The sequence below is a fragment of the Neoarius graeffei genome, chromosome 16 (genome assembly GCF_027579695.1).
Source record: "Neoarius graeffei isolate fNeoGra1 chromosome 16, fNeoGra1.pri, whole genome shotgun sequence".
Taxonomy (NCBI): Eukaryota; Metazoa; Chordata; class Actinopteri; order Siluriformes; family Ariidae; genus Neoarius; species Neoarius graeffei.
This window is the reverse complement of record NC_083584.1, coordinates 10454370-10473692: the sequence shown is the minus strand read 5'-3', so window position 1 is coordinate 10473692 and position 19323 is coordinate 10454370. Positions and strand designations below refer to the sequence as shown.

Sequence of the window (19323 nt, the reverse complement as noted above, 5' to 3'; positions counted from 1 at the left end):
ATTTATATATACAGTGCTGCTTGAAAGTTTGTGAGCCCTTTAGAATGTTCAATATTTCTGCATAAATATGACCTAAAACATCATCAGATTTTCACACAAGTCCTAAAAGTAGATAAAGAGAACCCAGTTAAACAAATGAGACAAAAATATTATACTTGGTCATTTATTTATTGAGGAAAATGATCCAATATTACATATCTGTGAGTGGCAAAAGTATGTGAACCTCTAGGATTAGCAGTTAATTTGAAGGTGAAATTAGAGTCAGGTGTTTTCAATCAATGGGATGACAATCAGGTGTGAGTGGGCACCCTGTTTTATTTAAAGAACAGGGATCTATCAAAGTCTGATCTTCACAACACGTTTGTGGAAGTGTATCATGGCACGAACAAAGGAGATTTCTGAGGACCTCAGAAAAAGCGTTGTTGATGCTCATCAGGCTGGAAAAGGTTACAAAACCATCTCTAAAGAGTTTGGACTCCACCAATCCAGTCAGAAAGATTGTGTACAAATGGAGGAAATTCAAGACCATTGTTACCCTTCCCAGGAGTGCTCGACCAACAAAGATCACTCCAAGAGCAAAGCGTGTAATAGTCGGCAAGGTCACAAAGGACCCCAGGGTAACTTCTAAGCAACTGAAGGCCCCTCTCAACCTGGCTAATGTTAATGTTCATGAGTCCACCATCGGGAGAACACTGAACAACAATGGTGTGCATGGCAGGGTTGCAAGGAGAAAGCCACTGCTCTCCAAAATGAACATTGCTGCTCGTCTGCAGTTTGCTAAAGATCATGTGGACAAGCCAGAAGGCTATTGGAAAAATGTTTTGTGGATGGATGAGACCAAAATAGAACTTTTTGCTTTCAATGAGAAGCATTATGTTTGGAGAAAGGAAAACACTGCATTCCAGCATAAGAACCTGATCCCATCTGTGAAACATGGTGGTGGTAGTATCATGGTTTGGGCCTGTTTTGCTGCATCTGGGCCAGGACGGCTTGCCATCATTGATGAAACAATGAATTCTGAATTATACCAGTGAATTCTAAAGGAAAATGTCAGGACATCTGTCCATGAACTGAATCTCAAGAGAAGGTGGGTCATGCAGCAAGACAACAACCCTAAGCACACAAGTCGTTCTACCAAAGAATGGTTAAAGAAGAATAAAGTGAATGTTTTGGAATGGCCAAGTCAAAGTCCTGACCTTAATCCAATGGAAATGTTGTGGAAGGACCTGAAGCAAGCAGTTCATTTGAGGAAACCCACCAACATCCCAGAGTTGAAGCTGTTCTGTACGGAGGAACGGGCTAAAATTCCTCCAAGCCGGTGTGCAGGACTGATCAACAGTTACCGCAAACATTTAGTTGCAGTTATTGCTGCACAAGGGGGTCACACCAGATACTGAAAGCAAAGGTTCACATACTTTTGCCATTCACAAATATGTAATATTGGATCATTTTCCTCAATAAATGACCAAGTATAATATTTTTGTCTCATTTGTTTAACTGGGTTCTCTTTATCTACTTTTAGGACTTGTGTGAAAATCTGCTGATGTTTTAGATCATATTTATGCAGAAATATAGAAAATTCTAAAGGGTTCACAAACTTTCAAGCACCACTGTATATTGTTTTTTCTTTTTTTTGTGTGTGTGTAATCTTTATCTGTTTTTTACAACCCCGATTCCAAAAAAGTTGGGACAAAGTACAAATTGTAAATAAAAATGGAATGCAATGATGTGGAAGTTTCAAAATTCCATATTTTATTCAGAATAGAAAATAGATGACATATCAAATGTTTAAACTGAGAAAATGTATCATTTAAAGAGAAAAATTAGGTGATTTTAAATTTCATGACAACAACACATCTCAAAAAAGTTGGGACAAGGCCATGTTTACCACTGTGAGACATCCCCTTTTCTCTTTACAACAGTCTGTAAACGTCTGGGGACTGAGGAGACAAGTTGCTCAAGTTTAGGGATAGGAATGTTAACCCATTCTTGTCTAATGTAGGATTCTAGTTGCTCAACTGTCTTAGGTCTTTTTTGTCGTATCTTCCGTTTTATGATGCGCCAAATGTTTTCTATGGGTGAAAGATCTGGACTGCAGGCTGGCCAGTTCAGTACCCGGACCCTTCTTCTACGCAGCCATGATGCTGTAATTGATGCAGTATGTGGTTTGGCATTGTCATGTTGGAAAATGCAAGGTCTTCCCTGAAAGAGACGTTGTCTGGATGGGAGCACATGTTGCTTTAGAACCTGGATATACCTTTCAGCATTGATGGTGTCTTTCCAGATGTGTAAGCTGCCCATGCCACACGCACTAATGCAACCCCATACCATCAGAGATGCAGGCTTCTGAACTGAGCGCTGAGAACAACTTGGGTCGTCCTTCTCCTCTTTAGTCCGAATGACACGGCGTCCCTGATTTCCATAAAGAACTTCAAATTTTGATTCGTCTGACCACAGAACAGTTTTCCACTTTGCCACAGTCCATTTTAAATGAGCCTTGGCCCAGAGAAGACGTCTGCGCTTCTGGATCATGTTTAGATACAGCTTCTCCTTTGAACTATAGAGTTTTAGCTGGCAACGGCGGATGGCACGGTGAATTGTGTTCACAGATAATGTTCTCTGGAAATATTCCTGAGCCCATTTTGTGATTTCCAATACAGAAGCATGCCTGTATGTGATGCAGTGCCGTCTAAGGGCCCGAAGATCACGGGCACCCAGTATGGTTTTCCGGCCTTGACCCTTACGCACAGAGATTCTTCCAGGTTCTCTGAATCTTTTGATGATATTATGCACTGTAGATGATGATATGTTCAAACTCTTTGCAATTTTACACTGTCGAACTCCTTTCTGATATTGCTCCACTATTTGTCGGCGCAGAATTAGGGGGATTGGTGATCCTCTTCCCATCTTTACTTCTGAGAGCCGCTGCCACTCCAAGATGCTCTTTTTATACCCAGTCATGTTAATGACCTATTGCCAATTGACCTAATGATTTGCAATTTGGTCCTCCAGCTGTTCCTTTTTTGTACCTTTAACTTTTCCAGCCTCTTATTGCCCCTGTCCCAACTTTTTTGAGATGTGTTGCTGTCATGAAATTTCAAATGAGCCAATATTTGGCATGCAATTTCAAAATGTCTCACTTTCGACATTTGATATGTTGTCTATGTTCTATTGTGAATACAATATCGGTTTTTGAGATTAGCAAATTATTGCATTCCGTTTTTATTTACAATTTGTACTTTGTCCCAACTTTTTTGGAATCGAGGTTGTACAAGTAAGGTGAGAGAGAAACGGCATTTCGATTCTCCTGGATATATAGTGAATTGACAATAAAGAATCTTTGAATGATAGTTAAGAAATATTCAGATGTTGATTTTACAGTGTGAATTAAAAAAAAAAAAATCGCATCACTTCCAGTTGTTTCCATGCTCGTCAGATCCCATTTTTGTGGTCATTCACTGAGGTTTTTTTTTTTCTTCTTCTTCTTCCTGTGATGAGAAATTTTCAGGAAGGCAATAAACCCTGGATATGACTCTGATGTAAAACATGAAGACAGATATCTATCCACACCACTCAGCATACCTGAACTGTTGCTATAGCAACCACTGTGGATATGATGTTGCTGCTGCTGCTGATGATGAGGATATATAATATTAGTGCATTAGCTCTTAGCAATCGATTATGTTTAATTAATATAACAAACCAAAATAAACATGAATATGATGAAAACATGAGGGATTGTTTGGCCTTGTAGATACAAAGTTGTTGATAGAAACTTACTGCTCCTTTTCCACCTGCTCTCTTACTTTTTTTCCTTCTTCTCTCTTACTCTTTGTCTCGATCAATTTGTCTGTCAGCTCCACCCGGTTCACAGGGGGGAAAAAAGGATCATATTTATATTACATCACTGATGTTCTGATCACTGTGACCTCAAGAATAATAAGGGCACTCGGTGCGCCGTTTCAGTCCGTGTTGCTCTCCAGTCAGATGAAGTGAAGACAGATCGGAAATTTTAAAGTAAATGTTGTAGCTTTTGCCTTAAAGGGTTGCGTTTTATTCCTCTCGCACCACAACAATTTGACAACAAATATAAAATGCCTTACTTATTCAAGAAGATCAACGTAAACAGCAAACAACACGTCCCTTTACGGTTCCATGTAATGTTGTGAGATGTTTCATTAACATTTACGGAAGGAGTCTCCAGTGCCAGCGCTTTGTAACAGTCAGAAGTCAAACTGGAACTTTATGCTTATGTTTTCCATCATTTTCAGCACAGAGGAGTTTACGCTTGCTTTGCTTCTCCTTAAAATGAAAAGAACAGGATGTTCTGCATGATTGTTCCACAAATGTAACTATAAGTGAATAAAAAGTATGTTGTATCGTTCTTTAAAGCTAGACGGCCTTTCAGATTTTTCAACTGTAGGTCATAAAAAGAATTTTCCCCGACACCCAGTTATTTTTGTTTAGTGGACCGAAAGCTACTGAATTTGAATCACAGACTTCAAATGTTATTATTTTTTTTTAAATAAAACAATTAATGAATTTAACCCCACGTGGCCCTAAATTCGCCGCTATTTTTTCCTGCTTCACCATGACCCGATACAAGATACTACATCATGCATCACATGGTGGGCTTTCGCCGTTCACGCAAGGCATTGTGGGATACAAATTTGAAACAGGAGAGAAAAATGGAGGATGTGAGTATAGGAATGAAACGTGAAAGACCGACTACAGTAACGGAAAATGAGAAGAAAAGACGTTATGTTATATACAAAGGAAAGGAAACGCAGAAACAAACTAATAAATATCGGCGCTCAGCGAGCACCTCGGTGTGATCAGCTGTCCGTTTAGCGACAGAATGATGGAACTGTCAGTGAACGCTCAAAGGGAAACCTGCGCGTGCGCACACACACACACACACGGACTTCCTCTGTCTGCTTGGCTGCACGATTTCATGCACATTATTTGCTTTAATCCCCTCAAATTAAATAACTTCCCAGCCACAGAACAGAACGGCCTGATATTTTGTGAGATATTACAGAAATAAACATATATCACAATGACTACATTTCAGAGCGAACTAAATTTCACCAGTTTAATGAAATCGAAAGGACGTCTAGCTTTAATAAATAATTAACAGTTATTCCACAAAATCGAGTCGTACATGAGCTGATAGCTGATGAGGCGCGTAGCACCGAGCTGATTGGCTATAATCCATGTATGACGAGATTGAGTGGAATAACTGCTTTATTCTATCCACATTCACTGGATTTTGAGAAACAGAGCATTTTTATTTTTATTTTTTGCAAACTCAATAAATAACCAGAGCGTCAGCGATGCAGTCGCTCAAGCGACCATACTATGAGAAGCCAGTCTCGTTTAGAATTTGCTAAGTTGCTCTTTCTGAGAACAATTAGAACAATTTGATCTTCAAAACAAAACAATTAGAATCAAAATCCAGTGAAAACTCAGGGAGAAGTAGCAATTTTTGTGAATTGTGGATGGACAGACAGACAGACATGATGGCAATAGCTCATCACCCTACGGACGGTGAGCTAAAATCTTTATACAAAGCGTCCGACAAAATAATTTCCGCTTAGAATGTAAACAAACCGGTGAAATGGCAGGAGCAATTTGTGAAAAATGTGATAATAATAATTCTTGAAAAAAAAAATACATTCTTACCATCAAATACTTTCATTCCATATTTTGTTGCTTTTATTTTTTGTATTTTTTGGGGTTTTGTTTTCGAGTAGAGTTTTTATTTCGTCCTCAGTTGGTTCAGCAACACGCTCCGCCATTTTGCTTTTCTCTACTCACGGTATATGAGCTGATAGCCTAGTAGTAGAGGAGCCAATCAGAGCATATCCAGTGAATGTGGATAGAATAAAAACCATTATAAGCGTTGGTGGATCGCTGTGGTGTAAAAAGGAATCAAACGCTTCAGGATGTTCGGTGATGAATCAGGAAATGAATCAGCTTCAAGTTTAATGACACCATCCTGAATCCTGTTGTTGGTGATTTTCTTATAACAGCACAACATGATGTGATTGACCTCTCGTTTTGTTCCTGATCTCTATATTTCTACCTGTGGTGGGGTCGGGCGGTCCGAACTCCAGCGGGTAGCGCAGGACATTGTAGTTGTTCCATACGTAGAGCTGGTTGTCGCGGGGGTTGTAGTCGATGGATGAGATGTACTGGTAGGGGTTGGGGAAGATGATGTGGACGGGTTCCTCTTGGTTGCGGTTGGTGTTGTAGGCGTACAGCATCAGATCCCCGCCAGCCTCGCTGTCGTCGTCCTGGTAGACGGAGCGCACGGCGTACAGCACGCCACACGCCATGAAGGCATTGGACGCCAGCCGCTTGTCGAAACCTGTCTCCCATGTGCCCTCAAAACGCAGTGTGTACGGGTTCACCTGTCACCGAGACAGAGAGGGAGAGAGAGAGAAAGTTCAAATGTTGAAATGCAGGATGATGACATGAGTTACATTCACTTGCAGCAGAAAAGCTTGTACTTCTGAAAAGCAGCATGTCAGTAGCAGAGGAAATGGCTTTCACACTGTCAGGATTAAACAACAGAAACACAAACACACAGTCAGAGATGCTTCCTGTGTGCAAGAGCAGTCCAGCTCCACCCTGACTGCTCTCCCAGATCATTATTTCCACCCGTGTCCAGTTTGTTTTGTTGTCTACTTGTCATGTTACATTGGTGCATGTGTGTATTGCATGCGTCTACTGTAATTCTGTCATGACTTCAGTGATCCGTGGCTCTGTAGTTTTCTGCCCTCCTCTTGTTTACCCGTGTTGAGGATCATGACTTTTGGATATTTTCATGTTGTGCCTGTCTGGTTGGATTCAGGCTACATTTTTGGAAAGGGATGAAGAAAAACACACGAGCACATCTATCCTGCATCCTTAACACTTACTTTACCGGACTATTACAGTAGTGTTTTCCACCCAGATTTATAGTGCTTTTCAAAAGTATTCAACCCAACCCTCCCCCCTTGGTGTTTTTCCACCATTTTACCATTACAAATCACGAGTTGGCCTAGTGGTTAGCGTGTCCGCCTCTCAATTGGGAGATTGCGAGTTCAACTCGCGGTTGGGTCATACCAAAGACCATCATAAAAATGGTACCTATTACCATCTGGCAAGGCACGCTGCAATACAGATGCAAGTAGGGAAGTCAAACTCTCACGGTTACCAGAGGATCCGACCCCCACTGTAACCCTAGCTGTATAGGCAAGAAGCCGAGGGCTATGGAAACAGAGATCAGTGCCACACCCATACCCCTTAAAGGGGTACCAAATATAATATATACAGTTGCTGATGTGACAAAGTAACGTATTCTTAAGTATTCTATCAAATTTATATACTAGAAAACAATGAAATATCTTGGTAATTGTAAATATAATACTTTATACGCTAAACCGCACAAGAGTCGCCATTTTTAAAAGACCGTGACTTCAGCGCTACCCACTGCACTAGCGGAACTCTCCGAAATAGAGGAGATAAGCGTGTAATCATGGCGTCGGGCGCATCAAGTGAAAGTGACAGCTCTGTCGAATCATACGAAGAGATCCCGCAAGACACACTGCAAGCAGGCTATGGCTTAGAAGGGTACCAGTTTGAACCTAGGAGAGGTACTCTCGACTCCGGTGATGAAATAAGAGAAGAAAGCTCGGATGACAGCGAGGATGAGACTGATGCTGACCATGGGCGTGGCGAGCATGGGGCAGAGTGTCTGCGTGCAGGTGACACGGCGTGGTGCTCGTGCGGAAAATGTAACGTGGAGTTGCTCACGAGTCCAGCAGAATTTATTTGCTGCAATGAGATAGGCGCCACCCGTGGACTTGCGAAATCGTCGCAAGAGGCAGAAACAGGTATTTCACACGTGCTATTCCCAACCTCAATGAGCCAACACAACTGGGCACATACATACGTCATGAGTGTTACGCAGAGAAAATGAACGTGCATTCTGATTGGATAAAATTAATATCATGGCGGGCTGTTCAAACTGCGGAAATAGTTTGCTCGAGCTACTTTCAAAACACTATAACTTTCCAACCTTAGAACAAAAAACTTTTGTAAGTCTTGAATAAGGTTCGTTAATGTGTGTTTTATTGTTATATTTACTCTATATATTGCCCTCTGTTCCCCTTTAAAGAGCTGGTTAGTACTGGGACAGAAGACTGCCTGGGAAGACCAGATTCTGGTGCAAGAGGGACTTTGACTTTTGACCTACCATTACAAAATAACGGTGAGTGCAAAAGGGAAGTGAGGGCAAGTGAGTGCAAGCAGGTTGGAATGGATGGAGGAAAGGGTCAGGAATGATTTGTGACAGAAGGTTGCCAGCAAGACTGAAAGGGAAAGTGGACAAGACAGTGGTAAGACTTATTGAAGAGCATCTGCTCTTCAATTGAAGATGAGATTTTCATTTGGAGTGATAAACTTAGACAGGATTAGAAATGAGTATGTTAGAGGTAGAGGACATGCAGGACGGCTTGGAGACAAAGTGAGAGATGTGAGATTGAGATGGTTTTGGACAGGTACAGGGTACCAGGGCAGGAATTTCACAAGGGCCACAAGGGCCATGGCCCTCATGCCCTCTCAATTTGTCCTTGTGCCCTTGGAAAAAATATCTGCCGTAAGGCCACAGTGGCCTTGATGCCCTGCGGTTTTGTAGTCTGCCTCGTGACTGCCTATAGGCTTTAACATCACCTGCGTCTATTGAGAAAAAAAAAAAAACGTCTTTTGATGACATTCTGGATTCTTATTGGGCAACTCATCAGTGGTGGATCGGACTCGAGCCTGGCATGAACCGCTCCGACGTGCTATAATGACACCAATCTATCACCAGCCAACCAGGAGACTTACAGTAATCAAACGCATCCCCCGCCCACTTGTGTCCGCGTCTGAGACATTGAATTTTCACAGGAGGGAAGAAGTTGACTGAGGTAAGACTGTGTGATAAATTAACGAACGAATAAGATAGGAATTTCAACATATAGGGCTTAAGTTTGTTACCGTTAAATAAGCATTGCTTGTACAGTAACGTTATGCCGCTACAACGTTGACCCACTTTTAACGTGCCGAGTACCGACTGTAGCTGCTAACATGCTAATTAGCTTGTTGTCAAGTTTTTCCTTTGTCGAGCTTTAAGCGTAAGGTCATGGATGTTACTACTGCTTGTTCCTGCCGTAATATGATACGTGATATGTGCTGTTGTCTGTTCATAGCCACTTTTTTAATCTATGCAGTTAGCATTGTTTTGTTACTAGTACTGTATGTTTCTTTTTGCTGTTTAACCGAAGTGTAACTGCTGCCATCTTGACGAGATCACCATCTCATCTCATCTCATTATCTCTAGCCGCTTTATCCTGTCCTACAGGGTCGCAGGCAAGCTGGAGCCTATCCCAGCTGACTACGGGCGAAAGGCGGGGTACACCCTGGACAAGTCGCCAGGTCATCACAGGGCTGACACATAGACACAGACAACCATTCACACTCACATTCACACCTACGCTCAATTTAGAGTCACCAGTTAACCTAACCTGCATGTCTTTGGACTGTGGGGGAAACCGGAGCACCCGGAGGAAACCCACGCGGACACGGGGAGAACATGCAAAGTCCGCACAGAAAGGCCCTCGCCGGCCACAGGGCTCGAACCTGGACCTTCTTGCTGTGAGGCGACAATGCTAACCACTACACCACCGTGCCGCCCGAGATCACCATCGCAAGAGATTTTCATCTCATTGTTTTTGGCGTCATTCCAATGTTAATATTTACTTTTATTCATTTACCCCCTCTGTGTAAATTAGAAAATGGCGTAACTTCCTCTGTAACCGTCAACGGACAAGCACAGACTTGTCTTGAGTTTTGAGCCAATCACAGCAGGGCAGCACTGTGGCCTGAGGTAAAACATGATAGTTTAAGTTTGTTTAAATTACAAAAATGAGCACACCCAATGACTTTCTCATATACTCCTCATATACTCATACTGTTTAAGTAATGCAATAAAACTAATCTTTAAAAGTGGTATTTACTCAAACTGTTTGCAGAGAATGAACTTTCGGGTTAACAGTGTAATAGTGTTGCAGTGTTCTGCAAATTTGCAATTTAATATTTCAGATCGGGGCAGCACGGTGGTGTAGTGGTTAGCGCTGTTGCCTCACAGCAAGAAGGTCCTGGGTTCGAGCCCCGTGGCCGGCGAGGGCCTTTCTGTGCGGAGTTTGCATGTTCTCCCCGTGTCCGCGTGGGTTTCCTCCGGGTGCTCCGGTTTCCCCCACAGTCCAAAGACATGCAGGTTAGGTTAACTGGTGACTCTAAATTGAGCGTAGGTGTGAATGTGAGTGTGAATGGTTGTCTGTGTCTATGTATCAGCCCTGTGATGACCTGGCGACTTGTCCGGGGTGTACCCCGCCTTTCACCCGTAGTCATCTGGGATAGGCTCCAGCTTGCCTGCGACCCTGTAGAACAGGATAAAGCGGCTAGAGATAATGAGATGAGATGAGAATATTTCAGATCTTGAGACATGAAAGTGCTATTTTAAGAAATAAAAGGTCAGAAATGTTTTCTTTGTCGTCTATTTAGTTCATTTTATTTCCTCAATAATTTTCCTTGATTGAGAAATCGGACTGGGCTCTTATGGGTTAATCAGTAGCCTGCATGCTAGTATATGTTCCATTTACAGTCAAACATTTTGATGTACTCCAGGCTCAATTTTGATTAATCAAAAATCTGCGTAGTAGATGCTCTTGCACATTTGGTGTCAATTGAACAAAAATTATGGGAGGATATAGGTTTAATAAGTTTTACAATTTTTGAAGCGAGTGATGGATTGATTGATAAGTTTAGATGTGTTCAATATTTTCTTATCTTCAGACATAATAGCGTAGGAGATGTTTCTTTACCTGCTTGATAGTTTCGACTGAGACTCCAATCTTCCTCAGAAGAGTCATTAGTCCTTAAATTAAATTCATTATAGACGTAAACTTAAAATCATTGTTTTATTTTATGGCCTTGGTGCCCTGGCTTTTGGCCTTCGTGCCCTCAAAAGATTGACAGCACAAAAGGCCAAGTGGCCTTGCCCCTAAAATGACGAAATTCCAGGCCTGTAGGGTACATTGGGAAAAGAAGGTTAGAGATGGAGTTGCCAGGTAGAAGGAAATGAGGGAGACCAAAGATAAGATTTATGGATGTGGTGAAGGAGGACATGAGGACGGTTGATGTGACAGAAGAAAATACGGAGGACAGGAGGAGATGGAGGGACATTATCCGCTGTGGCGACCTTGAATGGGAACAGTCAGAAGAGTAAGAAGAAGACTTAAAGTGAAATTTTTGGAGGTTTGTACCATTTGATTAACACAACATGCCTGCCACTTTTTAAGGTGTCTTCAAAAGATAAGGTATCAGAAATCTTGAGTGTGCATACCGTAGGTATCCACCACTTTGTAGAGCCACCTTCTGCTGCAATTACAGCTGCAAATCTCTTGAGGTCTGTCTCTATTAGCTTAGCACATCTAGCCACTGGGATTTTTGCCCATTCCTCAAGGCAAAACTGCTCCAACTCCTTCAAGTTACATGGTTTGCGTTGGTGTACAGCAGCCTTCAAGTTACTGTATGCCACAGATTCTTAATTGGATTGAGGTTTGGGCTTTGATTAGGCCATTCCAAGACATTTAAATGTTTTGCTTTGAACCACTCCAGCATATTTTTAGCAGTACATTTAGGGTCATAGTCCTGCTGGAAGGTGAACCTCCACCCTGGTCTCAAATCTCTGGCAGACTGAAACAAGTTTTCCTCAAGAATTGCCCTGTATTTAGCACCATCCATTGCCAATAAAATAAATAAATAAATTCCCCACAGCATCATGCTGCCACCACCATGCTTCACTGTAGGAATGATATTCCCTGGATGATCAGAAGTGTTGGGTTCGCACCATGCATAGCACTTCCCATCATGGCCCAAAAGTTCAATTTTCATCTCATCTGACCAGAGAATCTTCTTCTATGTGTTTAGGCAGTCTGCCACACCCTGTTTTGCAAACTCCCAAGGTATTTTCTTAATTTTTTTTTTTTTTGTATTTTCTGGTCATGGGCGGCACGGTGGTGTAGTGGTTAGCGCTGTCGCCTCACAGCAAGAAGGTTCGGGTTCGAGCCCCGTGGCTGGCGAGGGCCTTTCTGTGCGGAGTTTGCATGTTCTCCCCGTGTCCGCGTGGGTTTCCTCCGGGTGCTCCGGTTTCCCCCACAGTCCAAAGACATGCAGGTTAGGTTAACTGGTGACTCTAAATTGAGCGTAGGTGTGAATGTGAGTGTGAATGGTTGTCTGTGTCTATGTGTCAGCCCTGTGATGACCTGGCGACTTGTCCAGGGTGTACCCTGCCTTTCGCCCGTAGTCAGCTGGGACAGGCTCCAGCTTGCCTGCGACCCTGTAGAACAGGATAAAGCGGCTAGAGATAATGAGACGAGATTTTCTGGTCACTCCTCCATAAGGCCCTGGTCTCACTACAGCTCATGATGGGTTTGTGAATACTTGGCCATTTACATCATGTGATGCACAGTGAATGTTATCCAAGTTACGTGAGTTGTTTTGGGTGTGTCGCCGCCTCGTGGGTGGCGAAATACATTGCAAAAAATGTAAATGCATGCATTGAAATTTGGTGGCAATGATTTTGTTGGCAAACTAAGCAGTGAATACTCACAGATGGGTTTGGGAATACTTCCCAAAGCTCAGGAGACCTTCACTGAGCCTCTTGAGATGTATTTGTCTTGAATCCATATCTCTGATGCTTGCAGGGGCCTCAGCAACATAGCAGCAAGGTATAGCCTAGCCTTCGCTGAGACTTGAAAAGTGCATTTACAGTCAGTGATCCTTCACTGAGATTCATAATTGGTTGGGTGAAGTCAAAGTTCTTCCTGTGCCAGGACCTGGTTTTCCCAGGCAGTCTCCTGTCCCAGTACTAACCAGGCCCTAAGGCACAATGGGTGGCTCTGATCTCCACTTCTATAGCCCTCGGTCTCTAACCTATACAGCTAGGGTTACAGTGGGGGGCTGGTCCTGTGGTAACGGCAAGAGTTTGACTCCCCACTCACATATGCATTGCAGCGTGCCTTGACAGATGGCAGTAGCTATCATTTTTATGATGGTCTTTGGTATGACCCGACCACAAGTAGAACTTGTGATCTCGTGGTCGAGAGGCAGATACGCTAACCACTAGGCCAGCTCACAGTGGTTGGATGAAGGGTTCATGGATATTCAGCAAATGTTTGGTGACGGTTAGACAACTCATTTGTTCTTGTTGCTGGTTGGTTGGCGCTGATGTCACACATTGTTGAAATCTATTGAGCAAGTCGTCAGCAATCATTCTCCTGCCAGACGCCAATAAATACAAAACCCTACTAGGAAAAATGCCAGGTCTCCTCAAAAGAAAAGGGCCAAGTGTCCTCCTGCTGTGTGACCACACCTTTTAGCTCACCTGTACGAAGCCACCAAAACACCTCATTTTCACTGATAACCCCTCACAAAGCATCTCAAGCTGTAGTGCGACCATAGCCTAAAGCACCGCTATGTCGACTGCACGGCTTAAAGTGGTCTGATAGACAGATACTCTCATCTCCACTGTGGATCCTTCCAGCTTATTCAGTATATGAGTTTTGTTCCACAGCCTTTTTTGTTTGGCAGGTTTGTCGTAGCGCCATACTCTTTCCATTTTGTTATATTGGATTTAATGGTGCTCTGTGGGATATTCAAAGTTTGGGATATTATTTTACAACCCAAGCCTGATCGATACTTCTCCACAACTTTGTCTCTGACCTGTCTGGAGGCTCCTTGGTCTTCATGTTCATTGCTTTGTGCTATTGCAGACTTCAGGGTCTTTCACAACAGGTGTGTTTATACTGATGTCATGTGACGGATCATGCGACACTTTGATTTCACACATGTGGACCTTAAGTGACTAATTATGTGACTTATGAAGTTAATTGGTTGGACCAGATCTTTTTTAGGGGGTTTGTAGTTGTCATAAAGGGGTTGAATAGATACATACTCACACATTTTCAGTTTTTATTTTTATTTTATACTTTTAGCCAAGCATTTTTTCTTCATTCCACTTCATCAGTTTGGACTATATTGTTTTGTCCATTATATAAAATAAATATCAAATAAAAATCCATTTTAGTTCCAGGTTGTAATGCAACAAAAGAGGAAAAACACCACTGGGGTGAATACTTTCACAAGGCACTCTTTATATTATATTATATTATATTATATTATATTATATTATATTATATTATATTATATTATATTATATTATATTATATTATATTTAAAAAATATTGGCTGGCTTTTTTCGTGGTCTATCAGATATATTACATTCAGCTAGCATGATACTGAATGAGTCGAAGATGAGTAGCTGAATGGAATATATCTGAGAGACCACGAAAAAAGCCATTATTATTATTATTATTATTATTATTATTATTATAATACATTCCTTTTGGGTGTTCAATACGTCTTTCAAAATTCCCTCAAAGGCTTCTGTATATAACAAAGCAAACCTGGCAGCCATGTTTGTTTACAAATTGTCCCAGTCGCTCACTCACTAGCATGGAAGTTTTACACCTCCAATGTGTGACATCATGTTGTCTTGACAACCATGCAATATCGTAAACCATATTCAACACTCATTCTCCATTGGGTAGAGTGACGTAATACACGTAGGATAAGCGATATGCTAACAATATTGCATGCTGTCAAACCAAATGAATGAAACCCGCTAGAAGGGAATATAACACGTTTTTACTCCAGTGAAAAAGTGTCCTGTATACATAATAATTCCCGATATTTCACTCTGATGATGTCACTCCCAGTGTTTTCCTGCTGATTTGTCAAAATGGTGAACCGGTTCAAAATTAAAATTTTTTTGATTAACTTTTTTTTTTTTGTGGATGTGTCCATAAAATATAAAGAACATTACACGGTGGTGCAAAGATATGAAGTTTATCTTCTCGTGTTGAAAATATTTTCACTCGTTCACATCACTCACGCATGATACTGTATATACACTCACCACTCGAAGATAAACTTCATACACGCGACTATGTAATATCCTCTGTATATTATACTATATTATATTAAAATGCATTTCCTAACCCATTTGGCAGAACCATTGTGTTTGTTGTCGTAAGAAAATGGATTGAAATAAATGCTGCTCATTTTTGAAATATATCATTTAATTCATTACATATCATGTTGGCGGCATGGTGGTGTAGTGGTTAGCGCTGTTGCCTCACAGCAAGAAGGTCTGGGTTCGAGTCCCGTGGCCGGCGAGGCCCTTTCTGTGCGGAGTTTGCATGTTCTCCCCGTGTCCGCGTGGGTTTCCTCCGGGTGCTCCGGTTTCCCCCACAGTCCAAAGACATGCAGGTTAGGTTAACTGGTGACTCTAAATTGAGCGTAGGTGTGAATGTGAGTGTGAATGGTTGTCTGTGTCTATGTGTCAGCCCTGTGATGACCTGGCGACTTGTCCAGGGTGTACCCCGCCTTTCGCCCGTAGTCAGCTGGGATAGGCTCCAGCTTGCCTGCGACCCTGTAGAACAGGATAAAGCTGCTAGAGATAATGAGATGAGACATATCATGTTGATTTTTTTTCCTGTTAGTGTGAGTGTATCTACTATGTGATATTACATGCAAATAGTGAACAATTACCATCACTAACGGGACACATTTTTCCGTTTGGCGTCTTCCAAGTGCTATAAATACCTCTTATCATTAAATACTAAAACTTTGAAGTAAATTAGAATTAAAATCTAATTTTACAGAAAAAAAACAGCTCAGTGTCGATGTTTAATGACTCAAAGTACTTTAAGTGACGTTTAACCTAAAAAAAGAAAGACAGAAAGAAAGAGAAGTATTTGGGAAGTTAATAAATAATACGAGTTTACGGTGCAGTAGTAGGTAATGAAGTTGAGCTAATTGTGTTTGTTTGTGTTATTGTGTTTAATTTAATTTTTATTGCCATGAACTGTCATAAATTTCTGTGCTCTCCAAGAATAATAGTTAATATGACAATGATGGATATTGTAATAAAACATTTCAGCAGTAAGTCGTGCTGCAGGCAGTGTTTTGAGTGTAAGACTGTGTATTGATGGAGACACACACACACAGCGCTACTCCTCCTTAAGGCTCTACACACTCTCACGTCTCACCTGACTGACCACCAGGCGGCCGTTGTTGCTCTCGGTGGCGTAGATGACCCACAGGCCGTTCTCGTCCACAGCCAGATCGATGTCGGACTTCCCCCCCCAGCGGTAAGGCGAGGTGTCGTGGTAGTTGGCATTAGCGATGATGGCCTCGCCGCTTTTGATGCGTGTGCGCAGGTCGTACTTGACGATGTTCCGCGTTCGCTCCTTGTTGTAGAAAACAGCGCCGTCGTACACCACGAAGCCCGTACCGTCCACACGATTGGGCAGCCTGGAGTCACGAGTCACATCAGACATCCGACGTTACATTCCAGTTACGACATCAAAAAAACAATTCAGACATGTTTCATAGATTCATGACACTAGAATGTAGTTACCGTAATGAAACTAAATTACGATTCAGGTTGGGAATAAATCACGAAAACAAAACAAAGCACTCAGACTATATATTAATACAATTTACATTAATATAATTAATCAGCGGTCTCAAAAGTAGCCGGTCACCGGCGGCAAATCGCCGGCTATGGCCTGTTATGCCGCCGGCTATTGTCAGTCGAGTCACAAAATTTAATATTAAATATTTCTGACAGCAAAAAAAGTTGTGAACGTAAATTACATCCACTATGTCATGTATGTCCGTTGCCGCGTCAACTGTGTTTACATCCTCGACATGAGTGCAGCCATTACTGCCGCCTGTGTTGCCAGATTGGGAGGTTTCCTGCCCAATTTGGGCGGTTTTAAGTGCATTTTGGCGGGTTTTGAACATATTTTGGGCTGTAAAACGTCAGCAGTATCTGGCAACATATTTTTTTTTACTTAATACAAGAAATTAATGGATGCCAGCGTTTTTGCCAAAATGGTATTTTATTTTCCATTGTTTAGGCAGCTTCAGCATCATACTGTGAGATTCTGTTCAAATTGTTTTTTTTTCTTCTATGAAGCCTGAGCCATTTATTTTATTAGTTTATAATTATTGTTTAATTTAGTCTTCAGGAGAGACTGCCTGCACACAGTACTAGTATTAATAGTTTTTTTTTTCTTACATGAAAGCTGAGGCATTTATATTATATTTTAAGGTAACTTCATGTTGTGCTGTGAGGTTCTCTGCACTTTAACTTTTGAACCAACAGGTGCATTTGGATAAGTAAAGCCTATTTTTCTGCATTTTTGTAGTCCTGGTAATCTTTTATATTGGTAAAGTTGTTTATAGGATAATTTCTCAGTGTCTGTTTTTTTTTAATCAATAGTTTTTCAGTAATAACTTAATATTTAACATATCACTCAATTTTAAACAACCCCCGCGCCTCCCCCATAGTCTCCAAAATTTCTGTGGGAAACACTGGCGTGCGTAACAAAGCGAATCGATCTTAAGCTAGACGACCCGCCTCAAATACCCGTCCCGGGTAAATGTTATCCCAATTTTAGGTGGCCTGTTCCAAACCATCCCGCCCCATGAAAAATTTGTACTTGCATCTCTCTCTCTCTCTCTCTATATATATATATATATATCTCATCTCATCTCATTATCTCTAGCTGCTTTATCCTGTCCTACAGGGTCGCAGGCAAGCTGGAGCCTATCCCAGCTGACTACGGGCGAAAGGCGGGGTACACCCTGGACAAGTCGCCAGGTCATCACAGGGCTGACACATAGACACAGACAACCATTCACACTCACATTCACACCTACGCTCAATTTAGAGTCACCAGTTAACCTAACCTGCATGTCTTTGGACTGTGGGGGAAACCGGAGCACCCGGAGGAAACCCACGCGGACACGGGGAGAACATGCAAACTCCGCACAGAAAGGCCCTCGCCGGCCACGGGGCTCGAACCCAGGACCTTCGTGTTGTGAGGCGACAGCGCTAACCACTACACCACCGTGCCGCCATATATATATATATATCCCTGCACGCTTTGCGTGCATTATGTCTGCCGCTGGCAGACATTTTACCATTTTGCACCCTGCTGTAAATTATTTGTACCCTGCTATTCTCCCAAACTTTGAAGCCCCTGATTAATACATCAATTTATACCCCAGTTCTGTTGAATTCTTGGAGGAAGGACTGTTATCTGTTTATAGCTGCGATAATGTACACTACCGTTCAAAAGTTTGGGGTCACTTTGAAATGTCCTTATTTTTGAAAGAAAAGCACTGTTCTTTTCAATGAAGATCACTTTAAACTAATCAGAAATCCACTCTATACATTGCTAATGTGGTAAATGACTATTCTAGCTGCAAATGTCTGGTTTTTGGTGCAATATCTCCATAGGTGTATAGAGGCCCATTTCCAGCAACTCTCACTCCAGTGTTCTAATGGTACAATGTGTTTGCTCATTGCCTCAGAAGGCTAATGGATGATTAGAAAACCCTTGTACAATCATGTTAGCACAGCTGAAAACAGTTGAGCTCTTTAGAGAAGCTATAAAACTGACCTTCCTTTGAGCAGATTGAGTTTCTGGAGCATCACATTTGTGGGGTCGATTAAATGCTCAAAATGGCCAGAAAAATGTCTCGACTATATTTTCTATTCATTTTACAACTTATGGTGGGAAATAAAAGTGTGACTTTTCATGGAAAACACAAAATTGTCTGGGTGACCCCAAACTTTTGAACGGTAGTGTAAGTGAGAACAGGATCAAACTTGTTTCATGAATATTAAATGTAGCTATAAATGGATAAAAAATATGTGGCATTCTTTAATCAGGGTTCTCCATAAAATCTGAAGTAACCAGCTAAAAAAAAAAAGTATTAGGCGGGTAATACTAAAGCTAATGCACTGATGGTAAGGAGGTCTGGGGGCATGCTCCCGGAGAAAATTTTGAAATCTACATGCCTTCTGGTGCACTCTCAGCTAATAAATGACTAACCATTTCCCTGCAAAATACTTGCAAAATATGTCTGAAATTTCCCTCTAGATGTGTGTGTTTGGCTTTCTCAGTTACCCTCTGTAGTACGCTGCCTGACTCTGCAACATAACTATATACGCTACGGCATGGTCATGTGGTCCAGCTCAGCCAATCAGAGTGCAAGAATCGATCAATAAATATGGCGTCGCTTCCGGTCATGTTAGATCCGAATCAAGGACAATTTCATGGTGGAATAATTGGATTTGCAGCAAATTAT

General features: G+C 41.8%; 1 protein-coding gene across 1 annotated transcript in view; it reads right to left on the bottom strand.

The window, feature by feature from the left end:
• Positions 1-19323, bottom strand: part of adgrl1a (adhesion G protein-coupled receptor L1a) — a 370320-nt gene that overhangs the window by 96268 nt on the left and 254729 nt on the right. The window contains exons 6-7 of the mRNA XM_060942476.1: positions 16206-16470; positions 6089-6416 (exon numbers count right to left, since the gene is read on the bottom strand). Coding sequence (XP_060798459.1) covers positions 6089-6416; positions 16206-16470 — 593 coding nt within the window. The remainder of the gene's footprint in view (positions 1-6088; positions 6417-16205; positions 16471-19323) is intronic.